Source organism: Polyodon spathula, chromosome 14 (genome assembly GCF_017654505.1).
Source record: "Polyodon spathula isolate WHYD16114869_AA chromosome 14, ASM1765450v1, whole genome shotgun sequence".
Lineage (NCBI taxonomy): Eukaryota > Metazoa > Chordata > Actinopteri > Acipenseriformes > Polyodontidae > Polyodon > Polyodon spathula.
The window spans coordinates 38,517,684-38,544,779 of NC_054547.1; the positions used below are offsets into that span (position 1 = coordinate 38,517,684).

General features: G+C 44.8%; 3 protein-coding genes across 5 annotated transcripts; 2 read left to right on the forward strand and 1 right to left on the reverse strand.

Annotated features, from left to right (window-relative positions):
• The first annotated feature begins 110 nt into the window (after positions 1 to 110).
• On the forward strand, positions 111 to 17,426 carry LOC121327223 (probable cation-transporting ATPase 13A4). 2 transcript variants are annotated; one of them, XM_041271109.1, is made up of 30 exons: positions 111 to 1,098; positions 4,656 to 4,829; positions 5,012 to 5,161; positions 5,347 to 5,417; positions 5,522 to 5,602; positions 5,837 to 5,906; positions 7,942 to 8,076; positions 8,336 to 8,408; positions 8,544 to 8,675; positions 8,788 to 8,958; positions 9,211 to 9,368; positions 9,458 to 9,649; positions 9,873 to 9,934; positions 10,039 to 10,189; positions 10,343 to 10,411; positions 10,608 to 10,764; positions 11,041 to 11,152; positions 11,442 to 11,566; positions 11,675 to 11,835; positions 12,033 to 12,143; positions 12,240 to 12,319; positions 12,437 to 12,479; positions 13,646 to 13,755; positions 13,877 to 13,973; positions 14,136 to 14,208; positions 14,544 to 14,718; positions 14,994 to 15,190; positions 15,423 to 15,511; positions 15,621 to 15,701; positions 16,300 to 17,426. In XM_041271109.1, the coding sequence occupies exons 1-30, from the start codon at positions 1,030 to 1,032 to the stop codon at positions 16,498 to 16,500; spliced, it is 3,570 nt and encodes a 1,189-aa protein (XP_041127043.1). In that variant the 5' UTR covers positions 111 to 1,029; the 3' UTR covers positions 16,501 to 17,426. The 2 variants fall into 2 exon arrangements, with proteins under 2 accessions (XP_041127043.1, XP_041127044.1); XM_041271110.1 differs by having other exon boundaries at positions 9,461 to 9,649.
• Positions 17,427 to 18,179: 753 nt separating this feature from the next.
• Positions 18,180 to 23,143, reverse strand: plaat1 (phospholipase A and acyltransferase 1). Of its 2 annotated transcripts, XM_041269573.1 has the most exons (5): positions 22,634 to 23,143; positions 21,253 to 21,326; positions 20,199 to 20,337; positions 19,608 to 19,876; positions 18,180 to 19,426 (listed from the first exon to the last, which is right to left on the reverse strand). In XM_041269573.1, the coding sequence occupies exons 3-5, from the start codon at positions 20,335 to 20,337 to the stop codon at positions 19,325 to 19,327; spliced, it is 510 nt and encodes a 169-aa protein (XP_041125507.1). In that variant the 5' UTR covers positions 21,253 to 21,326; positions 22,634 to 23,143; the 3' UTR covers positions 18,180 to 19,324. The 2 variants fall into 2 exon arrangements, with proteins under 2 accessions (XP_041125507.1, XP_041125506.1); XM_041269572.1 differs by lacking the exons at positions 21,253 to 21,326; positions 22,634 to 23,143 and adding an exon at positions 20,762 to 20,971.
• A 254-nt stretch (positions 23,144 to 23,397) lies between these two features.
• On the forward strand, positions 23,398 to 26,434 carry LOC121326345 (DNA-directed RNA polymerases I, II, and III subunit RPABC3). Its single transcript, XM_041269574.1, has 6 exons — positions 23,398 to 23,501; positions 24,364 to 24,447; positions 24,778 to 24,861; positions 24,958 to 25,051; positions 25,330 to 25,413; positions 25,897 to 26,434. Exons 2-6 carry the CDS (start codon positions 24,375 to 24,377, stop codon positions 26,012 to 26,014), a joined length of 453 nt encoding a protein of 150 aa, XP_041125508.1. The 5' UTR covers positions 23,398 to 23,501; positions 24,364 to 24,374; the 3' UTR covers positions 26,015 to 26,434.
• Positions 26,435 to 27,096: the final 662 nt, after the last annotated feature.

A 27,096-nucleotide genomic window follows, 5' to 3' on the forward strand; every position in this document is an offset into this window, starting at 1 on the left:
ATCAAACAAAAGCATGTTTTTTTTCCTCGGGAACAATCTTCACCTGATACGAGTACAGTCTAAAAACTATTGAAAACACTCGTTCTTTGGACAACCCATTCATTGTGCTGTATTGTGAAAGCACTGCATTCTTTGGTATTGTGCTTTTAATTATGATGTTGCTATTGGAAGTAGATGGCTCTCTGTTACTGTTTACAGCAGTGCAGCCAGGGACGCGCTGCCACGAATGCTTCACCAGGCAAACTAAAGCAAGAGTTCTGCTTCCAGCATGAACTTTAACGCTTGGTTTCACAGACCCCATGAGCACTTCTCTTACCTAAAATAACATCGCGCAGGGATCAGTGCTAATCGGGGTCTGTGAAACCAGCCATTTTAGTGTTCTCAAGTGCTTTTGGTTTTCAAAACTGCTCACACTAATGTGAAAGAAAGTTAGTTTTTAAAAAAAAAAAACAGACAAGTTATGTTGTTTAACTGTAGATTGAGTAACATAACATTTGTAAAAAAAAATAGATAAAAAAAAAAAACAATTTGCGGGAAAAATATAACGTTGTGTATTGTTTCGGGGTAAATGAAAATGAATCCAGTAAAGATTGAATTTAAAAGTATAATACATTTCCATTCTGTAAACAGCCATGTTTGAGGATATTCACCCAGAACAGCCAGTGCGTTCCAACGGTAGATACACACTTACTGATGAATAAGTTATAAGTACGCTTCATCTTGCTGTTTTAGGTCCCCACCCCCATTGCATACTTGTCCAGATTACCTAAGCCTATTGTGTCAGTGCAAGTTTTGTGGCTGTTAATATGTTTCACACAAGGAGCTCTGTGCTGAGATAAAATATTGCCGGTTCTATGTTCTTCGCTTGTTTGCACCTGAGCAGCATCTTCGTAACTCCGCACCCAAAACCAAGACAATTCTGCACAGCACCTGAGCTCGGTATCGAGTGCCGCCGGAGTGAAATAAAAATAACAGCTCGGGTGCGTCGAGTTTTACTCGGCAAGAATCTTTTTTTAAAGAAGCTGAAAAATGGGACCAAAAACAGACTATATTGATGGACATCGGCAGTTAATAAACACAGGAGAAGAAAACGAAATGGTAAGAATGTGAATGAATGCATTAGTTACCACGTCTTAGCAACTTTTTAATAGATGGATTTACTTTTTTGTTTTTTAATTGTTAGGTTATTTCGGCTGATAATTACTTTTTGAAATACAGTACAAGCTGAAAATCTTATCTAAAAGTTCATGTGTTTGATAAGAAAAGCAGCATACGAGATGCTTGTTAACGAACGGGGATGGTTTTCATCTATCCCTTTGGACAATGTTTAAATGATGAAATGCGCGGTTCTGAGTGTACACTACAGCACCATACACTGTTCAAATGAGAACATGGCTGTTAGTATTGATACAAAACCACCCGCGCTGCTGTGCTGGCTGTAGGCTTCAATCTCCTTTTCAGGTGAGCAGTGAAAATGTAAGTAAAGTACATTTTACAGGTGATACAAAAAAAAAAAATTGCAAAACTAGGCAATTGGCTTGACAAGGGGAAACAGGTCGTCGGTAGATCTTTGGCTAGTGGTTGCAGAAGAGGGGCAGTAGGATTCAAATTGGGGATTTTAAACGGGTCTTGAAAGTTAAGAGAGATGTATAGCGATTGTTTTATTTATATATTTATTTATGTTTTAATTCAACATGTAACTGAAATATTTGTATATCAATTAAATACACACAATAAAAACGAGTGAGACCAGTTGTATGCATACAAACAGCGTTGATGGAGGCTGCATTTCCACTTGTAGATCGTGCTCTGCGGCTGAAAATACTTCATGTTGATTCTGAACTTGCTTAAGCACAAGCTGTTGAAAAGCCTCACTGAAATGAGTCAGCGCATTCTAGCAGTGTTCACCCTCCCTGGATTGGGAGACCAGCTCTAACGGACCAGCTATTACTCCAACTCAAAGGATTGAGCTAGCTTTTGAAAAGTTTTACAAATCTCTTAAATTTTAATAAGAAAATAGGGATTATTTTGAAATGCAAATGCATTTTGTCTAATAATGTGAGGCCAAAAAATGAAATATTTACTATGGAAGTGATTTAATCTTTATGGATTAAATCTTTAGCATAGGTATATATCGTCTGACCTTGACCTTGTCTTTATTTCCACATTCATTTTTTTCCATATGTGTATACACCTATGTGTACAATACTATTTATATATATATATATATATATATATATATATATATATACATATACACACACACACACACCCTTACACACCTTTTCAAAATCTTCACCTTTTGTTGCCTTATATCCTGGAGTTAAAATTGTTTTGTTTTGTTTTTTCATTTATCTACACATCCTGCCCCACAACTTCCAAGTGAAAAAATGTTCTAGAAATTTGTGGAAAATTAATTAAAAATAAAAACTGAAATAGCTTGGTTGGATAAGTGTCCACCCCCTTGTAATAGCAATCCTAAATTAGCTCAGGTGTAACCAATCGCCTTCAAAATCACACACCAAGTTAAGTGTCCCACACCTGTGTTAACCTGTAGTGATTCACATGATTTCAGGATAAAGCCAGCAGTTCCTGTAGGTTTCCTCTGCTGGGTAGTGCATTTCAAAGCAAAGATTCAACCATGAGCACCAAGACGCTTTCAAAAGAACTCCGGGACGAAGTTGTTGAAAGGCACAGATCAGGGGATGGGTATAAAAAAAATATCAAAGGCCTTGAATAGCCCTTGGAGCACGGTCAAGACGATTATTAAGAAGTGGAAGATGTATGGCACCACCAAGACCCTGCCTAGATCATGCTGTCCCAAACTGGATGACCGAGCAAGAAGGAGACTGATCAAAGGCTAGCAAGAGGCCAATAGCAACGTTGCAAGAGCTACAGGCTTTTATGACCAAGATTGGTCAAAGTGTGAACGTGACTACAATATCCCAAGCACTCCACAAATCTGACCTGTATGGTGGGGTGGCAAGAAGGAAGCTATTACTCAAGAAAGCCCACCTTGAATCCCATTTGAAGCATGCAAAAAAACACTCAGGAGATTCTGTAGCCATGTGGCAAAATGTTTTGTGGTCTGAAGAAAACTAAAATGGAACTTTTTGGCCTAAATGTAAAGCGTTATGTTTGGCGCAAACCCAACACAGCGCATCGCCCAAAGAACTGCATCCCTACTGTGAAGCGTGGTAGTGGCAGCATTATGTTATGGGAATGTTTCTCATCAGCAGGGACTGGGGCACTTGTCAGGGTAGAAGGGAAAATGAATGGAGCAAAGTACACAGAAGTCCTTGAGGAAAACCTACAGCCCTCTGCAAGAAAGCTGAAACAGGGACGGAAGATCACCTTTCAGCATGACAACGACCCAAAGCACACAGCCAAAGCTACACTGGAGTGGCTAAGGAACAAAAAGGTAAATGTCCTTGAGTGGCCCAGTCAGAGCCCCGACCTAAATCCAATAAAAAAATTGTGGCATGACTTGAAGACTGCTGTCCGTTAACGCTCCTCAAGGAGCTTGACAGAGATTGAACAGTTTTGTAAAGAAGAATGGTTAAATATTGAAATCTAGGTGTGGAAAGCTGGTAGAGACCTATCCCAACAGATGCACGGCTTTAATTGCTGCCAAAGGTGCTTCCACCAAGTATTAACTCCGGGGGGTGGAGACTTATCCAATTATGATCTTTCAGTTTTGTATTTTTAATATGTAATTTTTTTCGCAATAAAAACTTTTTAGCCCTTAACAGTGTGGAGTATGGTGTGTAGATAAGTGGAACATTTTTTAATTTAAATGCATGAAACTCTGAGGCACTGACACAACAAAATGTGAAAAAGGTCAAGGGGGTGTAGACTTTCTATAGGCACTGTATATATAATTGAATTATTTAAGCGGCAATGATTCTGCCACTCTTTGCGTTTGGCAGCAAACAGAAAGCATGTGTGTTAAACACAGACCAGCCTAATCTGTTCATGAACTTTCAGCCTAATCCGCTTAACAGTTGGCTGTAGGAACCAGAATATAAAAAAGTTTACACTTCAGAAAGAAAAAAAACATATAACACAAAGGGGTTGAAATGGATTTGTCATGCAGCCTAGCCCAACTGAGAATTTAATAAAATAAGGCATTATTTGTTTATGTATGCATGTATTTATTTATTATTAGGATACAGATTGTCCTTTGGGATGTCAATATAGGGCATACGTGGAGGTAGTATTATTCATAAAGCAATACCAACACGCACGCACGTGCAGGTGCTTTCTACTATAGAGCAAGTTCCAGATACTCAGTTCTGTATCCAACCCTTGGGATAGCTGATACTTTGTCAGTGCACACAAGCAGCAGTCAAGGTTTGGCTGAGCTTCTCTTCTTGAGAGTTGCATACCCAACGTGTAGGCTTTCACTGTGCTGCTCCAAATCATACTGAATGTGAAGCTGACACAACGAGAAGAGCCATCAATCAGAACTTCATATCTGTGCTCCAAACACTTCTTAATGCACACCCCAGCACGCTAATCTTTTACAAGTACCTGCTTGTATCTAGAACCAGTACTTCTGTTCCCTTTCCCTTTCTCTCTGCTGTGTTGGAAATGTTTCAGGCCTGCTCGTGATTACGGGTTCTTTTTAAATCGTGATCGTTCTCTTGTGGCAGGAAGTGTTTGGCTATAAAACTCAGAGCTGCCGTCAGGCTCTGTGCATTGTGGGAGGCTTGCTGACCTGCGGCTTCCTGTTCCTGCTGCTGCACTGGAAGCCTGAGTGGAACGTGTGGACCAACTGCACCCCCTGCTGTTTAGAGCAGGCTGACGTGGTGCTGCTCCGAACCACTGTGAGTCTCTCTCTGAGTGAAGGGAATGAAACTGTACACCTAGAATCACTAATGTATTGACAATCGACCCCATCTGTTATTCTTTGTAATGCACTGTACTGAAAGTCATTCGAAAGTAGAAGTGTTCTTGTGGGTGTTATAGGCTAGGTGTCCCCTTCTAGTTTCTGTGCTGCTTCTTGCAGGATGATTTTCAAAGCTACAGGCGTAAGGCAGTGCTGTGGGTGAGCCTGGCTGCTGGGAGCTGTGACGGGTCAGGAGGTCACCCTGAGGCCCCTATTCTGTCTGCCCAGATGCATCTCCTCAAAAAAAACATTGTGACCCCCGAGCTAAAGGTGAGGCTGGATCACAAGGGCAGCAGCGTACAGAACGAGAAGCTTTACTCCTATGGATTCAAGTTAGCAAGCTGCTGTGTTATATTGTGCTGTGATGGCCTTCCTTTTTATCTCTTTTTTTTTGTGGGTGCTTCTGTAAAGTTCAGTAGGTGGTATAACAATAAAAAAAACTTTTGTTTTCGCAGTTTCGCTTTATCCAAGTTCAGAGGGTGAAGTATATCTGGGACCTGACAGGCAAACAGTTTGTCAAAGTGCAGTAGGTGGCAGTTTTGAGATTTGCTTGTGTTCTGTATATTGGGAGCTGTGCTTGAGGGCTGTGTCTCTAACGGGTAATTCCCCCCTTTTCTCTGTCTCACGTAGGGGGCTAGATGACAGCTTGTCCAGCCGGGACATCCACTCCTTGTCTGGGGATGGGTTGTCGAAAGAGGAGCAGGAGGTCAGGTGGGTTGAGATCATATCAGTAATGTCACAACATTTGACTTGTAATACTACAAGATTTGAATAGCAAAGTAAGAGGGCTAATTGTGTTCTGTTCAGGCTGGCAGCCACCAAGGTTAAACAGCTGGCCTGGTGAACGGTGTTTAATTCTTCAATTCATACAGTGCTTATTCTTTATTATCTTTGCACTGTGCTGCTGCTGAAGCTCATAGTAACCAGGAGGCTTTCTGTTTACAGGAGGGTCATTGTGGGGCCCAACACCATTCATATTGACATTCCTCCCATCTGGAAGTTGTTGTTTAAAGAGGTGAGAGAAAACAAAAACTGGGCCTCTTGGAATTATTTTGTGTATCGATTCTGAGTTTGTGTGACCCTGTAGAGGCAGTGTATCGATTCTGAGTTTGTGTGACCCTGTAGAGTCAGTGTATCGATTCTGAGTTTGTGTGAATCTGTAGAGGCAGTGTATCGATTCTGAGTTTGTGTGACCCTGTAGAGGCAGTGTATCGATTCTGAGTTTGTGTGACCCTGTAGAGGCAGTGTATCGATTCTGAGTTTGTGTGAACCTGTAGAGGCAGTGTATCGATTCTGAGTTTGTGTGAACCTGTAGAGACAGTGTATCGATTCTGAGTTTGTGTGAATCTGCAGAGTCAGTGTATCGATTCTGAGTTTGTGTGACCCTGTAGAGGCAGTGTATCGATTCTGAGTTTGTGTGACCCTGTAGAGGAAGTGTATCGATTCTGAGTTTGTGTGACCCTGTAGAGGCAGTGTATCGATTCTGAGTTTGTGTGACCCTGTAGAGTCAGTGTATCGATTCTGAGTTTGTGTGACCCTGTAGAGGCAGTGTATCGATTCTGAGTTTGTGTGACCCTGTAGAGTCAGTGTATCGATTCTGAGTTTGTGTGAACCTGTAGAGGCAGTGTATCGATTCTGAGTTTTTGTGACCCTGTAGAGTCAGTGTATCGATTCTGAGTTTGTGTGAATCTGTAGAGGCAGTGTATCGATTCTGAGTTTGTGTGAATCTGTAGAGGCAGTGTATCGATTCTGAGTTTGTGTGACCCTGTAGAGGCAGTGTATCGATTCTGAGTTTGTGTGACCCTGTAGAGTCAGTGTATCGATTCTGAGTTTGTGTGACCCTGTAGAGTCAGTGTATCGATTCTGAGTTTGTGTGAATCTGTAGAGGCAGTGTATCGATTCTGAGTTTGTGTGACCCTGTAGAGTCAGTGTATCGATTCTGAGTTTGTGTGACCCTGTAGAGGCAGTGTATCGATTCTGAGTTTGTGTGACCCTGTAGAGGCAGTGTATCGATTCTGAGTTTGTGTGACCCTGTAGAGGCAGTGTATCGATTCTGAGTTTGTGTGAACCTGTAGAGGCAGTGTATCGATTCTGAGTTTGTGTGAACCTGTAGAGACAGTGTATCGATTCTGAGTTTGTGTGAATCTGCAGAGTCAGTGTATCGATTCTGAGTTTGTGTGACCCTGTAGAGGCAGTGTATCGATTCTGAGTTTGTGTGACCCTGTAGAGGCAGTGTATCGATTCTGAGTTTGTGTGACCCTGTAGAGGCAGTGTATCGATTCTGAGTTTGTGTGACCCTGTAGAGTCAGTGTATCGATTCTGAGTTTGTGTGACCCTGTAGAGGCAGTGTATCGATTCTGAGTTTGTGTGACCCTGTAGAGTCAGTGTATCGATTCTGAGTTTGTGTGAACCTGTAGAGGCAGTGTATCGATTCTGAGTTTGTGTGAATCTGTAGAGACAGTGTATCGATTCTGAGTTTGTGTAACCCTGTAGAGGCAGTGTATCGATTCTGAGTTTGTGTGAACCTGTAGAGGCAGTGTATCGATTCTGAGTTTGTGTGAATCTGTAGAGGCAGTGTATCGATTCTGAGTTTGTGTGAACCTGTAGAGGCAGTGTATCGATTCTGAGTTTGTGTGACCCTGTAGAGGCAGTGTATCGATTCTGAGTTTGTGTGAACCTGTAGAGGCAGTGTATCGATTCTGAGTTTGTGTGACCCTGTAGAGGCAGTGTATCGATTCTGAGTTTGTGTGAATCTGTAGAGGCAGTGTATCGATTCTGAGTTTGTGTGACCCTGTAGAGGCAGTGTATCGATTCTGAGTTTGTGTGACCCTGTAGAGTCAGTGTATCGATTCTGAGTTTGTGTGACCCTGTAGAGGCAGTGTATCGATTCTGAGTTTGTATGAACCTGTAGAGGCAGTGTATCGATTCTCAGTTGTGAAAGCTGCATCCTGTCTTTCTTCAGCTGCACTAGGATGTCACAGTGGCCTGTTTGAATCCATTCTTACCGTACACCTTGTCATGCAAAGTGACCCTGGCTCCTCTCCACACAGGTGCTGAACCCGTTCTATGTGTTCCAGGTGTTCTCTGTGATCCTGTGGTTCACGGAGCAGTACATCGAGTATGCAATCACTATTGTAATCATGTCTGTCATCTCCTTAGCGCTGTCTGTGTACCATGTGAGGCAGGTGAGTCATGAAACACGCCATGGGAAAATAACATGTCATTTGAAGTAACTTCCCTTCAACTTTGCAAAATAAAAAGGCAAGAGAAATATACAGTACAGCAAAAATGTATTCGGAATTCCCCTACAGCCTCTAAGTGTAGAATGTCTCCCTCCAGTGGTTGTTTTGTGTAGTGACCAGTCAATTCCTATTAGGATGTGTTGCTCACTGTGATCCTGTGTTCCTGAGCAGGTCTGTGTGACTGTCCTGCTTCATTCCACAGCAATCTCTGAAGCTGCACAGCCTGGTCGCCTATCACAACAACACTCTCATCACTGTCTGCCGGAAGGATGAAGGTCTCTTTCTCTTTTTCTTATTTTAACAATGCGCTGGTAGCGTGGGTGCTGCGTGGGGTTTGAGAGTTCAGGAAAGCTGATGTGCAGTGACTGTGCATTGTCTCTTGACAGGCTTTGTGTGTTGTCTTTTGAAAGGCTGGAAGGAGGTGCTGTCCAGTCAGCTGGTCCCCGGGGACATCTTCCAAATCACAGGAAGTAAACAGAGCGTGCCGTGCGACGCAATCCTGCTGTCGGGGGGTTGTGTCGTCAACGAGAGCATGCTGACAGGTGAGAGACGTTTACATATTTGCACTGACAGGTGAGAGGCATTGACAGGCCCACACTAACCGGTAACACTGCCAGGTCGAGACACTGACAAGTCTCTCTGTGTCTGCTCCAGGGGAGAGTATCCCGGTGGTGAAGTTGGCCCTGTCTCAGCTGGAGGGCCCGGGCCCCTGGATGACTGGTGGCTCTGATAGTTTCAAGCGGCACATCCTGTTCTGTGGGACTCAGGTGATCCAGACCAGGACGGACGGGCAGGGAGTGGTCAGAGCAGTGGTGCTGCGGACCGGTCAGTTTCCACTAGGCTATTTTGTCTCTTATTAAAGTAACCTCCCAGGTAATCTACAATCTGCAAACCATCAGTGTAACAGCAGCTTAAAGAAAATAAAAACTTTAAATATAAAAGCTGTTATCTGTCTTGTGCACACAGCGTGAGGAAAGCAGTTTCCAGTGTGGAGCAGCCCCTATGTTTGTTAACCTGCCTCCTGTCTGCCAAAGCGGGCCTGCCTGGTTGGTAAGGTGTCTGTTGCCTGTCCCGCAGGGTTCAACACTGCCAAGGGACAGCTGGTGCGCTCCATCATGTACCCCAAACCCACCAACTTCAAACTGTACCGGGACGCTTCCCGATTCCTCGTGTTCTTGATTACCACCGCGCTCCTTGGGGTGGTCTACTCTGTGTGTGTGTGGAGCCTCAACGGGGTGAGTATGGGAGATCTGGTATAACACTAGATCTGTATAACTGAATGCTTGTATGTGTGAGAGTACCCTTGCTCCCTCTCTCACCTTAGCAGGAGTCTGCAGGCCAGGTGATCAGTAAGGCTCTGGATGTGATCACCATCGCGGTGCCCCCCGCCCTGCCCGCTGCCCTGACGGTGGGGATTCTCTATGCTCAGAGGAGGCTGAGCCGGAGCGGCGTGTTCTGTATCAGCCCCCAGAGGATCAACATGTGCGGACAGATGAACCTGGTGTGCTTTGACAAGGTAGGCAGGTGAGGGGGGCACAGGGGGCAGGGAAAAGAACTGTCTGTAATAATATCCGGGCAACCCTGCTTCTTCTATTCCATTGCGTTGCTAGAGTTTATTCCAGCTAGATCCTTAATTAAGGAAGGGTTTTGGACAAAGATAGTGCAATGCATTTGGAACGGAAGAGACAAAGCTGCCAGCCCCTGATCTCGGGTTATCTCTCTCTCTCTCTTTTGTTCAGACAGGCACTCTCACGGAGGATGGACTGGATCTGTGGGGTCTGAGTCTGGCAAAGGACAGCAGGTATAGAGATTCACTGACTGTATGCTGAGTGTGGGGAGGACTGCTAGCTTGGGGTTAGGGTTAGGGTCCGGGTCCCTCCCTCTCTCATGCTCTCTCTCTTGCAGTTTTGCCCCTGTATTCCAGTTCAGCCCTGGCGTTGTGCTCCCCTGGGGTCCCAGCTTTGTTGCCATGGTGACCTGTCACTCACTGATCCTCATTGACGGGGTGCCGCAGGGGGACCCCCTTGAGCTCAAGATGTTCGAGGCGACAGCCTGGGTAAGCGGGCGCTACACAGCAGGCAATAAAAAATCCAGCAATAACTGAACGGAAGTATTTTTACTGTCATACCATAGGGGTCGGCTACATGTTCTTTTCCAATCTCAGGAGTGCATTGCTCTGTATTAAGAGGCCTGTGGGCTCTCCTCACAGGTGGTGGATGAAGATGCTGAGAAAGGGACCCAGAGCGTGCTGATGAAACCCGGGCCCCAGGCCAGCAAGGTGAGCCATGCTGTGCTGTTCAGTTACTGTGCTTAATTGTTTTTACTACATTTTATAATTAGACAAACCCAGAAAGACAACTGTGAGAAGTGGATTGTATCAGGCATAAGGGCTGTGTGTGATGAAGCGTCTGTAGTGTTTCTATTCAACGTAGCAGTATTGCTACGCAGTGCAATGATTCGGACCCCCTTTCCAGGCTCCAGTGGCTGGGGTCCTGGTGCTGCAGCAGTTCCCCTTCTCCTCAGGCCTGCAGAGGATGTCTGTGCTGACCCTTGAGCTGGGCAGTGACGAGCTGGTGGTGTACCTGAAGGGGGCGCCAGAGAAAGTGGCCAGTCTGTGCCGGCCGGAGACAGGTAAGAGAGGGAGGGAGATTGAGAGAAGACAGGAGGAGAGGATGTGTTAGAGTGGGGGAAGAAGGATTAAGAAGAGGAATGAGGGAGTTGATGTACCTTGTGTTTACCAGAGTGGACATATTTAAAAAAAAAATTATTTTCACTATATTTCACCAAAGAAGAGCAAGCTGACAGAAGACTAGGACTTAAAATGCTTGTAATATCTGCAGCTATGCATTTCAGGTGTTGATTAAAAGAAAATCCAAGCTCTCTGCTCTCCCCCCTCTCCCCCTCCAGTCCCTGCCTCCTTCCCTGCCCACCTCTCTCTCTACACACAGCAGGGCTTCCGGGTCATTGGCATGGCATACAGGTCACTGGGGCTAGCGGGGGACCTCTCCAGCATATCCAGGTGAGCAATAGACCCTGGGACTGTGTGGAACCCTGGTGGCTGAGAAGGGCAGGATGGAACTCAAAGCAATAAAGCAACTTGCTGTAGGTGGCAGAAGTCATGATTGGAGCTGCATGAAGGTGATTGTTTCTGGTTGAGTGTTTAGCCTTATCTTATGTTCACATATGCTGTTGGAAGTCATGTTGGAACCTCATGGGAATCCTAGATCCCAGTCTAAGGTTGTGTAGAAATCTATGTAAAAAAATAGGGCTGGATGGGTTATGATTCCTAAGGGGCCCTGTGTTTGCAGGGAGGCTGTGGAGTCAGAGCTGACCTTCCTGGGCCTGCTGATCCTGGAGAACCGACTCAAACCAGAGACCAGACCGGTCCTGCAGGAGCTGAGCAGCGCACACATCCGCAGCGTCATGGTGACAGGTAGGGGCTGAGGCACACAGGAGCAGCTGCACAGTGCAAAGCATACTCTATCGTTATTATCAGATCAGTGTGGAAGGCAAGTCATGTTCTGCGGCTCTGTCTGTGCAGGCGATAATCTGGAGACGGCAGTGACTGTCGCTAACGATTCTGAAATGGTTCCGAAGCACAGTCGAGTTATCCAGGTGGAGGCAGCCCCTCCCTCGGGATCAAACCCTGCCTCTGTGACCTGGAGACTGCTGGTGGAGCCCAAACACAACTGCAGCACCATTGTGAGTTGGAGAGGGGAGAGGGGTGAGGGGAGGGAGAGGGGGGAGGGGAGGGGGGAGGGGAGAGGGGGGGGGGGAGAGGGGGAGGAAGGGGAGAGGAGAGGAGGAGAGGGGAGAGGGAGAGGAGTGAGGGATGTAAGGGAGAGGCTGAGGCAGCTTGTCATCCTGTGGCATTGCTTCTTGTATGTTTGTGTCATCAGGACTCCTGCGTTATTACGGAGCTTGATCAGAACAGTAGCGATTACCATTTTGTCATGACGGGGAAAACCTACGAAGTGATCCTGCGACACTTCCACAGCCTGTTGCCCAAGGTAGGTGTGCCAAGCAATCCTGGATCTTCAAAAAGTCTTGTTTGTCTGACATGCAGTGCAGATCATCCAGCTGTCTCTTGCCTGTCTCTGCTTCAGCTGCTGCTCAACGGCACGGTGTTCGCTCGCATGTCTCCTGGACAGAAGACCAGCCTAGTGGAGGAGTTCCAGAGACTTGAGTAAGTGTCAGTAAGTGCATAGATCTCAACGGTGGTTATAAAGATGACTAACTGAGGGTGATATTAGTCTGTTGCTGCGGCGCTGGAGAGTTGATGGTTGTCTGTGATTCTCTGCAGGTTTGTTGTGGGGATGTGCGGTGATGGGGCCAATGACTGTGGGGTGAGTGAACTGGGCAGTGTACTGGGAGAGGAATCCTTGATATTCACAGCTCATTTTCAATGCATGGATAACGGGATCAGACACGGTGAGGATGATATATTGCTTTGGTTTGAACACCAGCTGTGTCTGGACTGACCAGGGAACAACCATGGAGAACTTATCTCAAATTAACGTGACATGTCATTGAAATCCATTGAATCTGTATCCATTATTTTAAAGATACCAGTGAATAAGGAGAAGCTATTTAGATTGAGATGTCATTCCTTATATACCTTATTCCTTTGAATTTAAGACGAATTTAGGATGTAAATTTCCCACTCTCAACTTGAAGAGAAAGAAATTAAATAAAGATGCGTTTACAAAGATGCATCTGCTCATATAAGAAAACAATGTATAGAGACAGTTTGCAGCCGTCTGCTGTCACACAGAGCATTACAGTTAACAGCTGCTTCTCATTTCCAGTTGTGATTTCTCACACCTGTTTTTCTCCCTTTTTGTGAACTGTGGTATTGCTTGGCATGTAGAAAAATATGGGGGTCTGATTAGAACGAAGCTTAATAATGAAACACTGAAATTGTAAAAGCTTCTCTTGGAATTCCTCAGGAAGCTAATGACGCTTTGTGACAGAGAGGACCCTGTTGCTGGTTCAGCTGCACTGCTGCTGAGGTAAACAGGAAGGCTTGCCCGGAGCTCAGCCGATCGGGGAGGCCTGATTGGCTGGGGGGCGTGCCCGGGGAGCCTAAGCCTGTTTAATTACTTGGCAGCGCCAGTTTGAGGCTCCTGCACCATGGCCACAACTACACAGGCGGGCGCTGAGCGAAAGCTTGTTTTGTTTACATCAAGGAGGAGAGCGTCCGACAGCATAACTACTACAGAACCCTTGAACTGCCAAGCAGTCATGTTGCTGTTTGTGTGCTCAGGCTATTGTTGCCGATTTTAACGCGCGCATCACTATACTGTACTCAAATTTAAGATGCAGGCCATTTTTGAAAACAGAAAACTTGGTTTAAGAAGTGCATCTTAAATTCCAAGGAATACAGTAGTGTAGTTCTAAAGTAGCGCCCAATATTTGCAGAATTAGGCAGCCTTCCCCCTCAAGATGTTATTTAAAATGTTAGTTACACACTCCTCTAGGGGGCACTATGATACCATATTGCTCTTCACAGGCCCTGAAAATGGCCCATGCTGGGATCTCGCTGTCAGAACAGGATGCGTCAGTGGCATCCCCATTTACCTCCAAAATCGGCAGCATTGAGTGTGTGCCGCTGCTCATTAGGTGAGTCACTACTCTGAGAGGGCAGGGAGACACGGTTTGGAACTTTCAGTGCTAGCTTCCTGTAAATGTATCTCTTCCACTGTCCCTGTATTGATTGACTCTGTCTCTGTTTGTGTTGCAGAGAAGGCCGTGCAGCCCTGGTCACCTCGTACTGTATGTTCAAATACATGGCTCTGTACAGCATGAGCCAGTACCTGGGTGTGCTGCTGCTGTACTGGGTGAGCCTCTCCATACCTTGCTCCCAAACCACTGCCTGTGCAGTCTCCTTTCCATGCAGCTCTGCCCTGACTGACCATCCGCTGGTGACCAGGAATAGCGGCTGGAGCTGGATGTGTTGGCGTGGAGGTGACCCCCATCTTTTCCTTATTGTTTTTTTGCAGCAACTGAACAGCTTTGGGAATTACCAGTTTCTGTTTGAGGATCTCGCCATTAACACAGTCATTGGATTTACAAGTAAGTGAAAGGAGGGGGGGCATCTCTCCATCCTTTCATCTTCCATTCTTTTATCCCTCCATCCATCCCGTCTTTATTGAGCAATTTCCTGGCAAGGCAGAATCCAGACAACATGGCAATCTCAGAGTAAAAACACTGATTCATTTTTTGACTCATCCATTAATGCTGTGTCTTCAGAAGGCTTGTTTTCCCCCATGCCAGAGTGGCAACTCAAACAGCCACCCCAGCTCGGCTGCATTCAAAGAGAACTCTTATCTAACAGCCATTCCATTGAGCCACCCTGCCCCATCCCAAACACTGACTACCTCACCCTACTCCGTGTGTCTTTGTTCCAGTGAATCTGAATCATGCCCACCCCAAGCTGGCGCCACGGTGCCCCCCTGCCAAGCTTATGTCTCCTCCGATGCTGCTCTCCGTGGTGCTGAATATCATGCTCAGCCTGGCTCTGCAAATCGTTGGTTTCCTTGTGGTGCAGCAGCAGGCCTGGTACCTGCCCAATGATATCTACAGGTGAGAACTCATTAATACTGACCTGCAGGTTTACCGGTGAGGGGTGGAGATTCTACCTGCATTGTAAAGAACCCTTCCCATTCCCTCTGTCATTTCATCCATGGAATGTAAGCAACTGATTTTATCAAGGTGGCTGCTGAAGTGCGATGATGCAAACCCGCGTTTATCATCTTTCCTCCCTGATCCTTCTGGATCTCTGGAAGCAGCCAGAATGTTTTGTACAGGGAGAGGAATGGGTGAACGGTGTTGACTGAGATCAGTGTCCGTTCCCTCAGTGCCTGCGCCCCTGGGAATGCCAGCTCCAGCGCAGGGAATGGGACTCACAACTCCACCCTCAGTGTTCCCAAGCCGGAACCTGGGTTCAAGAGCTACGAGAACACCACCGTCTGGCTGCTGTCTCTCTTCAGCTGCATCATGGTGGCCTTCGTCTTCTCCAGGGGGAAGCCCTTCCGCAAGGCAATCTACACCAACTGTGAGTGTCAAAAACATACCTCTCACTCTGACCAGCCCTGAGCTTAACCTACCCTGTGTGTTCAGCTGCAGCTCTGTTCTTTAACCTGTGGGGTTAAGCCTTTCCCATCTATACATTGAATAGCCTTAATCCTAATCCCAACCCTAACCCTTAACCTGCCTGTGAGTGCCCTGACCCTGACCATAACGCAGACTCACCCTGCTGTCTGTTTGTGTGATGTCACCCCCTATAGATCTCTTTGTGTTGGTGCTGCTGTCTCAGTTAGCAGTCTGTCTCGTCTTCCTCTTCGCAGACGTCCCCGGGCTCTATCAGTTCATGGACGTGAGTATATTTTATAGGTGCACCACCGCTTGCAGCATGTATGTGAAGATTATGAATTTTCAGGGTATTAAAACAGTGTGAACCAATCAATCAATCTCTCTCTGCTCAGCTGGTGTGCACCCCGACCGCGTGGCGACTTTATATCCTGGTCATGCTGGTTGTCTACTTTGTAGTTGCGTTGGCGATCGAGGTGAGTGTGTGAGGGTTGCTTTCTCTAGTGTCTCACACATTCTCAGGGATTCCTTCAGTGAGAACGTGGCTCTGTGGCTGTGTAGTCTGTGCGTCTTGGTCTTTATTGGCATGACAAGTCATACAAGCATTGTCAAAGTAAATATAGCAAATGGACAGAAATGTTATACGCATGTGTGTGTGTGTGTGGGTGTGGATGCGTCTCACAGTCTCTCTGTCTCTCTCAGGAGTTCATCATTGAGAACATGTCCCCTTTGCTGTGTAGTCTGTATGTGTGTAGATGTGTGCGTGTGTGCGTGTGTGTCTCACAGTCTCTCTGTCTCTCAGGCGTTCATCATTGAGAACAGGGCCCTGTTGCTGTGTAGTCTGTGTGTGTTTGTGTGTGTGCCTGTGTGTCTCACAGTCTCTCTGTCTCTCAGGAGTTCATCATTGAGAACAGGGCCCTGTTGCTGTGTAGTCTGTGTGTGTTTGTGTGTATGCCTGTGTGTCTCACAGTCTCTCTGTCTCTCGGGAGTTCATCATTGAAGACAGGGCCCTGTTGCTGTGTAGTCTGTGTGTGTGTGTGCGTGTGTGTGTCTCACAGTCTTTCTGTCTCTCAGGAGTTCATCATTGAGAACAGGGCCCTGTGGTGGTGGCTGAGGCGCTGTGCGGGGGTGCAGTCTCAGAGCTGCTACAGGAAGCTGCAGAGAGCACTGGAGAAAGAGGCAGACTGGCCCCCCATCTCAGGGACACAATACGCTGGGAGCAGCATGGCCTTTGACAACACAGCCTTTGAGGAACACATGGAAACTGGACAGTGACATGCATTGCAGCACCAGGGTCCCCAGATCAGCACCTCTCATGAAGTTAATGCAGTGGCATTGTGGCATGATTTGCATTTGTTTGTAAATACATCATTTTACATAAAAGAAGCAGCAGCTTCCTAACATTCAAGTGCAATTTCCATACCTTAGTGCAGTGAATAAAAAACACATGATTTTAGTAATTTTATCCAGACTTAGGTGCCCCAGCACTCCCTCTCACATTTAGCTGAACCAGGCATTGCAGCTGGACTCGGGTCCATGTTAAAGGACTGGAACAATGCACAGCATTGTTGATCTGTGCATGTCGTGCATGTGGCTGCTTCAGCAGTTGTGCTTTGACTCTGTGAGATTCGGTGTGAGGATGAAGGGAGCAAGTCACTGTTGTGTATTGCAGTGTGCAAGTATTGCAAGTATTGTACGTTCATATGGGAAAATAAGTATGGGATTTGGTTGGGAAAGATCTTATTGGAAAATCCGGAGCAATAGAATATGAGGAAAAGTATCGTAGGAAAGACATTTATGAGGTTATTATTATTATTATTATTATTATTATTATTATTATTATTATTGTTATTATTATTATTTCACATGAGCTTTATTATTAGATAACCGTCATTTACATACAGGCAAATATTAACACCACAAACTTTGTAACTGGCAAAAACCCAAAAAAGGTTTAATAGATTCTTGTCGTTTACACCACAGTGAGAAAGGCACAGAAATGCAGTCCCCACACTTTACACAGCTTCATCTCAGCAGCTTGTGAAAGTAGATCAAGGAAAAACAATATAACTTTAAAACCATTAGAAAATTGGTAAACCTTGTTGAGTGTCCATTTTGTTTACATTCTCCAATTGCAGGCTGTTTAATCAATTTAACCACCGCCACTTGGGGTATCTGTAGGGCGTCTGATTTTGGGGTTTGACCCGGGTAGGGCGTCTCCCCCCCCCGTTTGACCCGATTTAACACCAAAAGACCCCCCACGATGCTTTTCTTTTTCCTGCATTCAGATTGAACCTGAAAACTCTGCAAATAGGCACATAATGTATATGAATAAACGCATGTGCGGTTGTCTGTGATTCTCGTCTTGAGCGCGCTACCGTCATAAGCTGATTTGGACAATCTTTTTACTCCGAAGAATCACTTATATATATATATATATATATATATATATATATATATATATATATATATATATATATATATTAGATTTTTCTAAATTACAGCAGTATAGCTTAATGTTTCTGCTTTTTTTGCACTCTTTTCTTCCCAGTTATTTGTTTTATGAGTCTGTTTTTAAGCCAAGAGCATTTAGATGTAACAGTCGATCGTTTCTCTTTGTAAAACAGCATGGAGTAAAGTTGTTTAGTTTTCCCGTATGTTGTATGTGCAATTATACTTGCAACTCCACTACAAAATAAAACTCGACTAGAATGGAGAAATGCCTCCATATACAGTATGTGTGTGTGAGAGAGACAAAGAAAGAGATAGAGGTCATCAAAAGTTTGCCAAACCCAATGAGTAGAAATATACATATGCTGGGGATTTAAATTGTTGAGGACAACCTTGTTGTCAACACTTTGTGCTTAAGCATTTGTTAATTTTTTTCTCAATAAAACCCTATTTCTACCCGCATATTTATTTATTATTATTTTATTACCTTATTATAATATATTAAAAAAATGTCATCTGATTTTTTCATTAAATAATTCTACCTATAATTCATTCGCCTAAATTTGGAAAAAAAATTCACCCAAAAGTCAGACGCCCTTGGTATGTGTTATACCTTTTACAATTCACAGCAATATCTGACAATCACAATGTTCCAATAAGCCTTTTTGATTAAAAAATGTAATAAAAACCACTGCAAATTTAAAATCAGAGGTTTGGTTGCATCAGTATTCAGAACAGTTGAGTTCATATGTTAATATAACAGTCAAGATCTGGGATGGAAAGCAATCCGTGAGTGTTTATTTCAGGAAATAGGAGGTCTTATCACATAATAGAAAATACAAACCTGAACAAACCTGATAAATACATTATTAACCCTCTGAGGCCTGACCCACTTGAAGTCCTTCAGTGCATCAGCATCAAGTTAAAAACACAGAATGCCTTTCCAGCAGTAACTTATACTGTGTGACTGTCATATGGTGAACCTGGCCTCATTCTGAATAAACAGGTCTCTCTAGTCCACGCCCCTTAAGACTGGAGCACACTGTGGTCGCGCAGGCCACGGTGCGCCACCAAAAACACAGGCACATTTACTAAGTTTTTGCAAAGTTTGCCCTGGTTCGTTTCTTAACAAAACACTTAACAAACGTGTGCACTGGCGTGACAGCTTTAATTAAATCATACACTCCATTAGCACACACACACACACACTCTCACTCACAGGTGTGTATTGTACAGACACTAGGGTCAGTAAATTAAGAAACTGGTTTAAAACTGCCTGCATTCTCACTTTACAACAGCCATGTGCATACTTCACTGCAGGCTAGGAGGGACACTGCACATTTGCCTTGTTTAAATGCACGGGAATCTAATCAGATATTTTCTATCTATATATCCTGCAGTTTTGAGCTGAAATTGGGTAGCTGGAAGAGGTTCAGAAGGACCTATTAATTTAAACATGACTGAGTTTAGCAAGTAAACTCTGAACATTTGTTTTTGGATCCGAAAAGGATCAATTGCAAAAGGGTTGATTCCTTGCGCATGTAAACGCAGTAATGGCTTCCCGTGGATTCCAGGACTGTGTCGTTGAGCTGGTTCCCAGTCCTGAGCTCTGACCACTGTACCCTCACTCCAGTGGGGTCTGTTCCTCTCAGAAGTGCCTCTGTCTGGATCGGGTGTGGAGCAGCCCCAGCAGGGAGACAGCACTGGCAGCCGCCGAAGCAAAGCTGATTGCCCCGATTGCCCGTGATGCCTAGGAGGGAAATAGTGAGATATCTGAGATACATATACATACATATATATATATGGAACTGCTAGGGCTACACAAAGAAATGTCATTTTCTACGTTTCTCTGGAAGATTCCAGGTATAACCCATGAATTCACAGCTGGAGAGCTGCCTGTGGAGCACCCAATCAGACAGTCTTGTTCTTGCCTGGTCAGACACGCCCTCCCCGTAGCGCAGCAGGGTGACGAAGTGCTCGCAGTTGTTGCCGAGCAGGTCATACGACACCTCCTGTCCAATGAGGAACTCTGCCCAGGCAATGATGTCACAGATAGGCAGAGGCGTGTACTTGTCGTCGTACTTGTTGTTGATTTGATACGAGTCGCTGCCGACCACTTCCTTCAGGAGCTGCATGCGCACCAGGGCCTTCCTACTGAACACAGACTTGGCGCTGGAGAAAGGAGCAGCCTGGCCTTCGTCTACGAGACAGGACAGGAACGAAGTAATTCAAGCATTTAGGAGTTCAGCTTTCTAGTCTGCAAGATAAACATTTCGACAAGTGTCTTTAACTTTCTATCAGTTTGACCTCCACATTTCTATCCTGTTACCAACCTGAGAAGTCTCTGCCTGCATTGAGCACCTGACCAGCGGTGGCCAAGGGGCAGGAGGTGAACCAGCTAACCTTCCTCTGCTTTTATAATTGAGTGTTTAAAGCTCCAGTGTCTAACGATCATCAAGGTACTTTTATCTGTAGCCACTCCCTTGCTCTAACCTTGCTCTCACTCAAGACTCCGCACTCACCCACAGGCGTGATGTTGATGACATAGCTGTCCCCCAGGTACAGTGCCCAGTGCTGATAGGCCGGCCGGAAGATCTCAATCAGGTCCCCGGGCTGGGGGTTCCCAGGGTTTTCAGCAGTGAAGTTATCATTGGAGGCCATCTGCAATGGAGCGGACAAGAGAATCGGGAATCAAGAATACACACAGCTCCCCCGCAGGCCGGGAAGGGAACTGCAGAGTTTACAGAGCCACTGTTTTCGGTGAAGTTGTACAGGAGTGGTACTGGCTGTGGTCTGTGTTACAGAGCGTACAGATTATACTGTAAGAATGCAAGGAAGGTAGGAGAAGTACCACGAATCATTGAGCAACTAGATCAGCAAGGCCCAATGAATTGTCTTATGCAAGACTTGCCTTTCTCAACTGAAATCTGGTTTGTATAATGTGTGTATGTAGCCGCATGTAACAGTGGCTGCACAATAGAAGGCTAATTAGAACAAAAAACAGGAGTGCTTTCTTAATCGTAAACGAAGCAGCTTACAGAACAAATCATTCCACAGCCTGGGTGGACAGCTCCCTGGGACTTACAGACTGGAGACACTCGTTCAAGAGCTGGAGCCCCGGCACATACAATGACTGCAGATCCACTGGGCAAGAGAAGCACCGTTAGTTCTTTCCAGGAAAACACCAGCCTGCTGCTTCAGTCTCTTTCTGACAGGTAATACTGTTTCTGTAAGGATCCCTACCCCTGGGTGAGGCCCTCAGTCCCTCTGCCTCTCCGCAGTCCCAGCTAAATATAGCTAGCTAGTCATTGCCAAAGACCTCGACACATACACATGCACAGGATTTAAAGTGACAACAGCCAACAAACTCAGGAAGTGCAGAAACCGAATTGGGGAGAAAAACGTGAATTTTGCAAAAACCATAAACCACATGTCTGCATCTTGATTAAATAGTCTCTCTATTTGTTTGATTCTGTGTCTAGATCTGAACCAGCAGGATGCCTCTGAACAGCGTGCACCTCTAAGTCAGTAAAGGGGTGACAGATTAATAGCAGTACAAGGTTTGTACAGACTCACCGTGGCAATTCCTCTGTCTCTCCTGTACGCTTCATAAAGCCGTCTCTATGCACAAACATGCTGCGCGTCACTCTCTGCAGGAGACGAGACAACAAGGGGTTAACAGAACTAAGACAAGACGAGGCTAGAGAGGCAGGCTGCACAGACAGACACACGGCCAGACCAACCAACTTTCTAATAGTGACGAGCAAAATTTTGCGACAGGGCAGGACAGAAACACAGTTCCAGCTGTGCTGTTGGCACCTGATCTTTATTGCAGGGATACTGCTGGTAGCATGTAGACAGCATCCTTAACCCAAATAGCGTACGATCATGGGTGGCAGTGTTAGGCTGTCACCAGCACAGACTGTGTATTCTGTGGTGTTAGCGCCTCACCTTCAGTGTGCTGAGCAGGGTCTCTGAAAGAAGCTGCTCTGTCTCTGTGTTTAAAAGCCCTACCTTCTCATTGAGAGGAACAGACCCTCTCTGAAAGGGCCAGTCTCAATGCCAGTGTGTCCAGAGTTTGCTGGAGAGCTACAGAGAGAGAGAGACAATGCCTGCCTTTTTAATGTCAGCAAAAAAAAAAAAGTGAAAAGTGGACCAAGAACCAGACAATGGCACTTAGCACATGCGGAAACAGACTTTTTCTGGAGCTGTGCAGGGGGACAAAAACAGAGGTAGAGAGGACTGCGGACAGATTATACAGCAAAGCAACAAGGGTTTTATTCTTTAATGGTCACCAAGCTGTCACCTGGACTACTAGACTATACACCATAGAAATATGGATTTGATACCAGGCAGGTTAGATTGAGTCAGAGAAAGCATTGACTGTAGGCTAGATTATAGGTCCTGAAAACCTGTTTCATGATTTATATTGAGGATGAATGGGTGCTGCTTCTTCTCACTGTGTTGGTATACTGATTAAAAAAAAAAAAAAAAACAATACAGAACTCTGACTTGGATAAACTTATACGAAACATAGTAAACGTTTTTAATACTTCTCTAACATAAATATAATTACTCGACCGGACTGGTCGACACAAACCGATATTATGTCTACATCATGATCTTGGTTTAAGTTCAAATAATTCAAATTTATATATATATATATATATATATATATATATATATATATATATATATATATACACACACACACACACAGTAGTATACTCTTCGAATTGAGATGCAGGCAAACAGACAGATGAACTGTATTACAGACCACACATAACGTACCATATATGAACATAATAATACTAATTTAAAACAAGAAATAACTCATAGTAACAGTAGTGCAATACCGTTTAAGTCGGTAAAATAAAAATAAGACACATAAAAAATAACAAATACGAATTCATTACACATTATACTGTAATTAATATTAAACTGTTACGGTACTAACAAACTGGGTGTTGTAGCCGGTTTCTCCCTCTCCATCTCCCTGGCATCAGAGATCCGGATAGTTCAGCAGGTCCTCCCGATTTGGCAGGAGAGTCAAACTTCTGGGAACAGACCTCGGGTACGATACACCTTACGCTTAATTCATGAATTAGTTTCTGCAAAGGGGAAACGGTCAGAACCTGCGACAGCTAAGCACATCGACTACTGTCTGTACTGACCAGAGAGGCTTTGTTTGCCAGGACAGTGGGGCAGTCAGCTGTGCACAGTCCAGTCAGTACAAAGCGTGCATCGGGACAGCTGTACAAAACAGCAAAAACCACTTCATCAGCACGACCTGGCTATTGTACCAGAGCCATCGCAAAACACAGCTCCGCTTCATCACCTGAGCAAAGCACCAAACCAGCCCAGTGCTGTCACAGCAACCGACGAACAGTCGCTATAGAAACAACACAGCCCTGCTCGGGCTATCTTCTGTCTTTGGACAAGCCTAGCCCGTTGGTGGTCAAACATAAATGGTGTGATGTACTGATAATTTTAAACATTGGGTTATAGTTTGTAACAGTGAGGGTCTGTGTTTTGTTTGTTTATTTTAGTAAGAAAAGCCTGCCTATTTCAGTCTAGTCTTGCATGTGTTTCGGCAATACACATTTTTACCTCTTTGGGGCAAATCTTCCTGAACTAAAGATAGCGAAGGCGGCTTCACTTTCAGACTACACCCGGAAACAGAAGCTAGGCCGCCCGGGGAGAGTTGAGAGGTCAGCGGTTGCTCACGTTGGGGTGGAGGGGTGACTGATGAAAATTGTTCAGTAGATCCTGCAGGATTGATGTACCATTATATCGACGAAGAGCTGGGATATAGACGAAGCAAGGTACATTCACCAGGACTTGTATTTGTTCATGTATTTATTGTTTTGCTCTTGTCGAACCCAGCGACAAAGGCACAAAGCGTACGGTACGCTAGTATTTCGGGTTGCATTTTTGACTCGTTAACCAGAACAGTAAACCTTACCCGCCGTAAGATATATGCATTTTTGTGTTTTATATCACATTCATAAAGAAATGCAATTTGCACCGCTTTGATCGTGAAAGGAAGCTGGTACTGTGTTGTTGAACTACAGCAGTGTAAGTAACCGTATTTAATAACTGCAGTTTCCAATTCTCCCGAACAAAGTGACTATTCTAGTATGTTCTTCTTCATAATATTTAATTTATTTATTTATGACAATCTATATGAGGTCTTTTGACATTTTTTTTTTTTTTTTTAATGAACTCCAATACATGTTTTTTATATTTATTTTTTAAATACAGTAACCCTTCACTACATTGATGGGATGTGTTTTTTTTTTTTCTTTTAAACACAAATCACCTATATCATACATACATACATACATATACATACATGCACTACAGGTAAAAATTCTGGAAGCAACACATGATTTGTAGAAGAACTAGGGGTCAGGAATTTTAGGACAAGCCATCTCCCAAAAGCAGTGCAAGCCCAAAGACAATCCATTCATTACCATTGCTGAATGAATGGGTTTCCTGAAATGTGACTGCCAGTACTGGTATAATATTAAATGTAATGTTGTCTTTGGCAGCCCATCACTAGAAACCTATTTTCATGGGTGAAATGAGAAAGTGTCACACCCAGTCATTCCGCATTGGAAGTAAGTGGATAATATTTGAGGTCCCGATGATTGGAACTGTTTAAACAGGTCCTTCTCTCCACAGACTGAGCGGACATGGCAGGAATCCTGTTTGAGGATATCTTTGACGTGAAGGACATTGACCCAGATGGGATGAAGTTTGAGAGAGGTGAGAGTCGAGGCTGTTTGAGAGAGGTGAGAGTCGAGTCTGTTTGAGAGAGGTGAGAGTCGAGTCTGTTTGAGAGAGGTGATAGTCGAGTCTGTTTGAGAGAGGTGAGAGTCGAGGCTGTTTGAGAGAGGTGAGAGTCGAGCCTGTTTGAGAGAGGTGAGAGTCGAGGCTGTTTGAGAGAGGTGAGAGTCGAGCCTGTTTGAGAGAGGTGAGAGTCGAGGATCTTTGAGAGGTGAGTCAAGGTTCTGTGTGAGAGAGGTAAGAGTCTCCACTGTGCTGAGCGCTGCACCTCTCCCTCAGTGTTGATAAGCAGCTGATTCTGTTTCTCAGTTTCGCGGCTGCACTGTGAAAGCGAGTCCTTCAAGATGGACCTGATCCTTGACATCAACATCCAGATCTACCCCGTTGACTTGGGTAAGAGACAGAGGCACTGTGACCCAAAGACATTTACCTGTTAACCCTAACCCTAACTCTACCAAGAATTCTGTTAACACTGCGTCTGTCTCTCAGGAGACAAGTTCCGCCTGGTGATTGCTAGTACTCTCTACGAAGACGGCACCCCTGATGATGGAGAATACAACCCCACTGATGACCGGCCCTCGAGGTACCCCTTGAAACTTGAGTTGGGGGACTGGGAGGCAGTGGGACCTTGTGGCTAGATTCTGTTTCGTAACCTAAATCCTGCTCTGTGCAACAAAACCGTTTCAGTATTTTAATATCGAAAGCAGGTTTGGACTTGTGTGTGCCTGATGAGCAATGCACGCTCAGAATAAAACAGTGTTTCGTGGGGTTCTGTGTAAATCCTTAATGCTGGACAGCGTGGTATAACTTTTAATTGGATATCGAGCGCACTAACCCCACAGCATTGTATTCGGAGCGCAGGGCGGACCAGTTTGATTACGTGATGTATGGGAAGGTGTATAAGATCGAAGGCGATGAGACCTCGACGGAAGCTGCAACACGCCTGTGAGTATCAGCCCCTCTCTCTGCTGCAAAGCCAAAGACAGACACAAAGAATAAAGTGAATGGGTCAGCAGGAGATAGGCTTATGGCTTTATACATTGGTTTCACCTGCTTCAGAATCTAGCGTCTTCCACAGCTGACATGCATCTATGAAAAAGTGCAGATACAAGACTTGGGGAGAAAGACTTCTTTATTGCTATACAGTACACCAGCATGTTGCAGTGTGATAGCAGCATTGATAAGGACCACATCTCGTGAATAAACACACTCCAGTTACAGAAGCGATTGCACCTATTTGAATGGTCATACAGTAACTCTTTGCCAGAAGACACTAGCTTACAAGAGACTACCCTCAGTGGCTTTCTTGTATTACCTGGCAGTGACAAAAGTAGTGACAAAAATGTCTGTCTAACAAATACACATTTACACACGCATGTATACGCATGCTGGCTCTCCTCCTAATAAGCTGTGTGTCTCTCCTCACAGCTCTGCCTATGTCTCCTATGGGGGTCTCCTGATGCGACTGCAGGGCGATGCCAACAACCTGCACGGGTTCGAGGTGGACTCCCGAGTCTACCTGCTCATGAAGAAACTGGCCTTCTAGAGACTGGCATTCCCTGTGTGGCCTTGGGTCCTCTTTCTCTCTCTGTCACACACACAATATCTTCGCATGGGGGTGAAGAGAGTGGGCAGGACCTTTCTTCACACAAGACCTCCTGGAAATGAAACAGAACTGATTAATAGAGGGACGAGGTGAAGCTGGAGACTGCTTTCCCAACAGCTCCCTGTACCCCTCCGCTCTGCCCTGCCCTGATGTTTCTAGGTTATATGCTGCCACAGAGGTGTAAATAAAAAGACAACTTTTTAAGTATTTCATCCTGGCCTATGGGACTAATTAGAAGTTTTCCTTTTAGAAGTCTAATTAAAGCACAAAGTGATCTGACATCTTTGTTCTGGTGAATATCCCATTGCATTCTCCTCAAAGGTTCAGCTCCAGATTTCCAACAATAAAGTGTTCAAAGTTTGTGTAAGTCCTGGTGTATGATTGGAAATGAAGCATGACTGCGATGAGGTCAGTTGCGATGTACTGTGCAATGGGCCCAGGAGAGTTAAGGTACTGAGTGACGGACAACAACATACGATAAGTATTTGCAAACACTGAACCAAACAATCAGCCAACTGTGACAATAATACCTATTTATGCTTTTAAGTTGCTGCTAATAAATAGACTAAAACGATTATCATAAAATGCTTGTATTACAGCACATGGTCATAGAGGGCAGAGGCTTTATTTCCTATGGAAAACCTTACTGCAGTAGCAGAGTATTGTTTGTGTACAGCGTAGGTTGCACTGAATATCAGGTATAGGGTACTTCAGTTATTTGGTACTTTTTAAAAGCTGCTAGAATTATATCATAGGGTTTGAGATACTATACACTTTTTCACTTTGTTCAACCTTTGCACCAAGAATCCTGTGTTTGCGGTACTGCACTACATCCCTGTAAGTAATGCACTACGTCATTAACATGTACACAATTAGAGACCTGTGTTTGCAATACTGTACACTGCACTACATCCCTGTAAGTAATGCACTACGTCATTAACATGTACACAATTAGAGACCTGTGTTTGCAATACTGTACACTGCACTACATCCTGTAAGTAATGCACTACGTCATTAACATG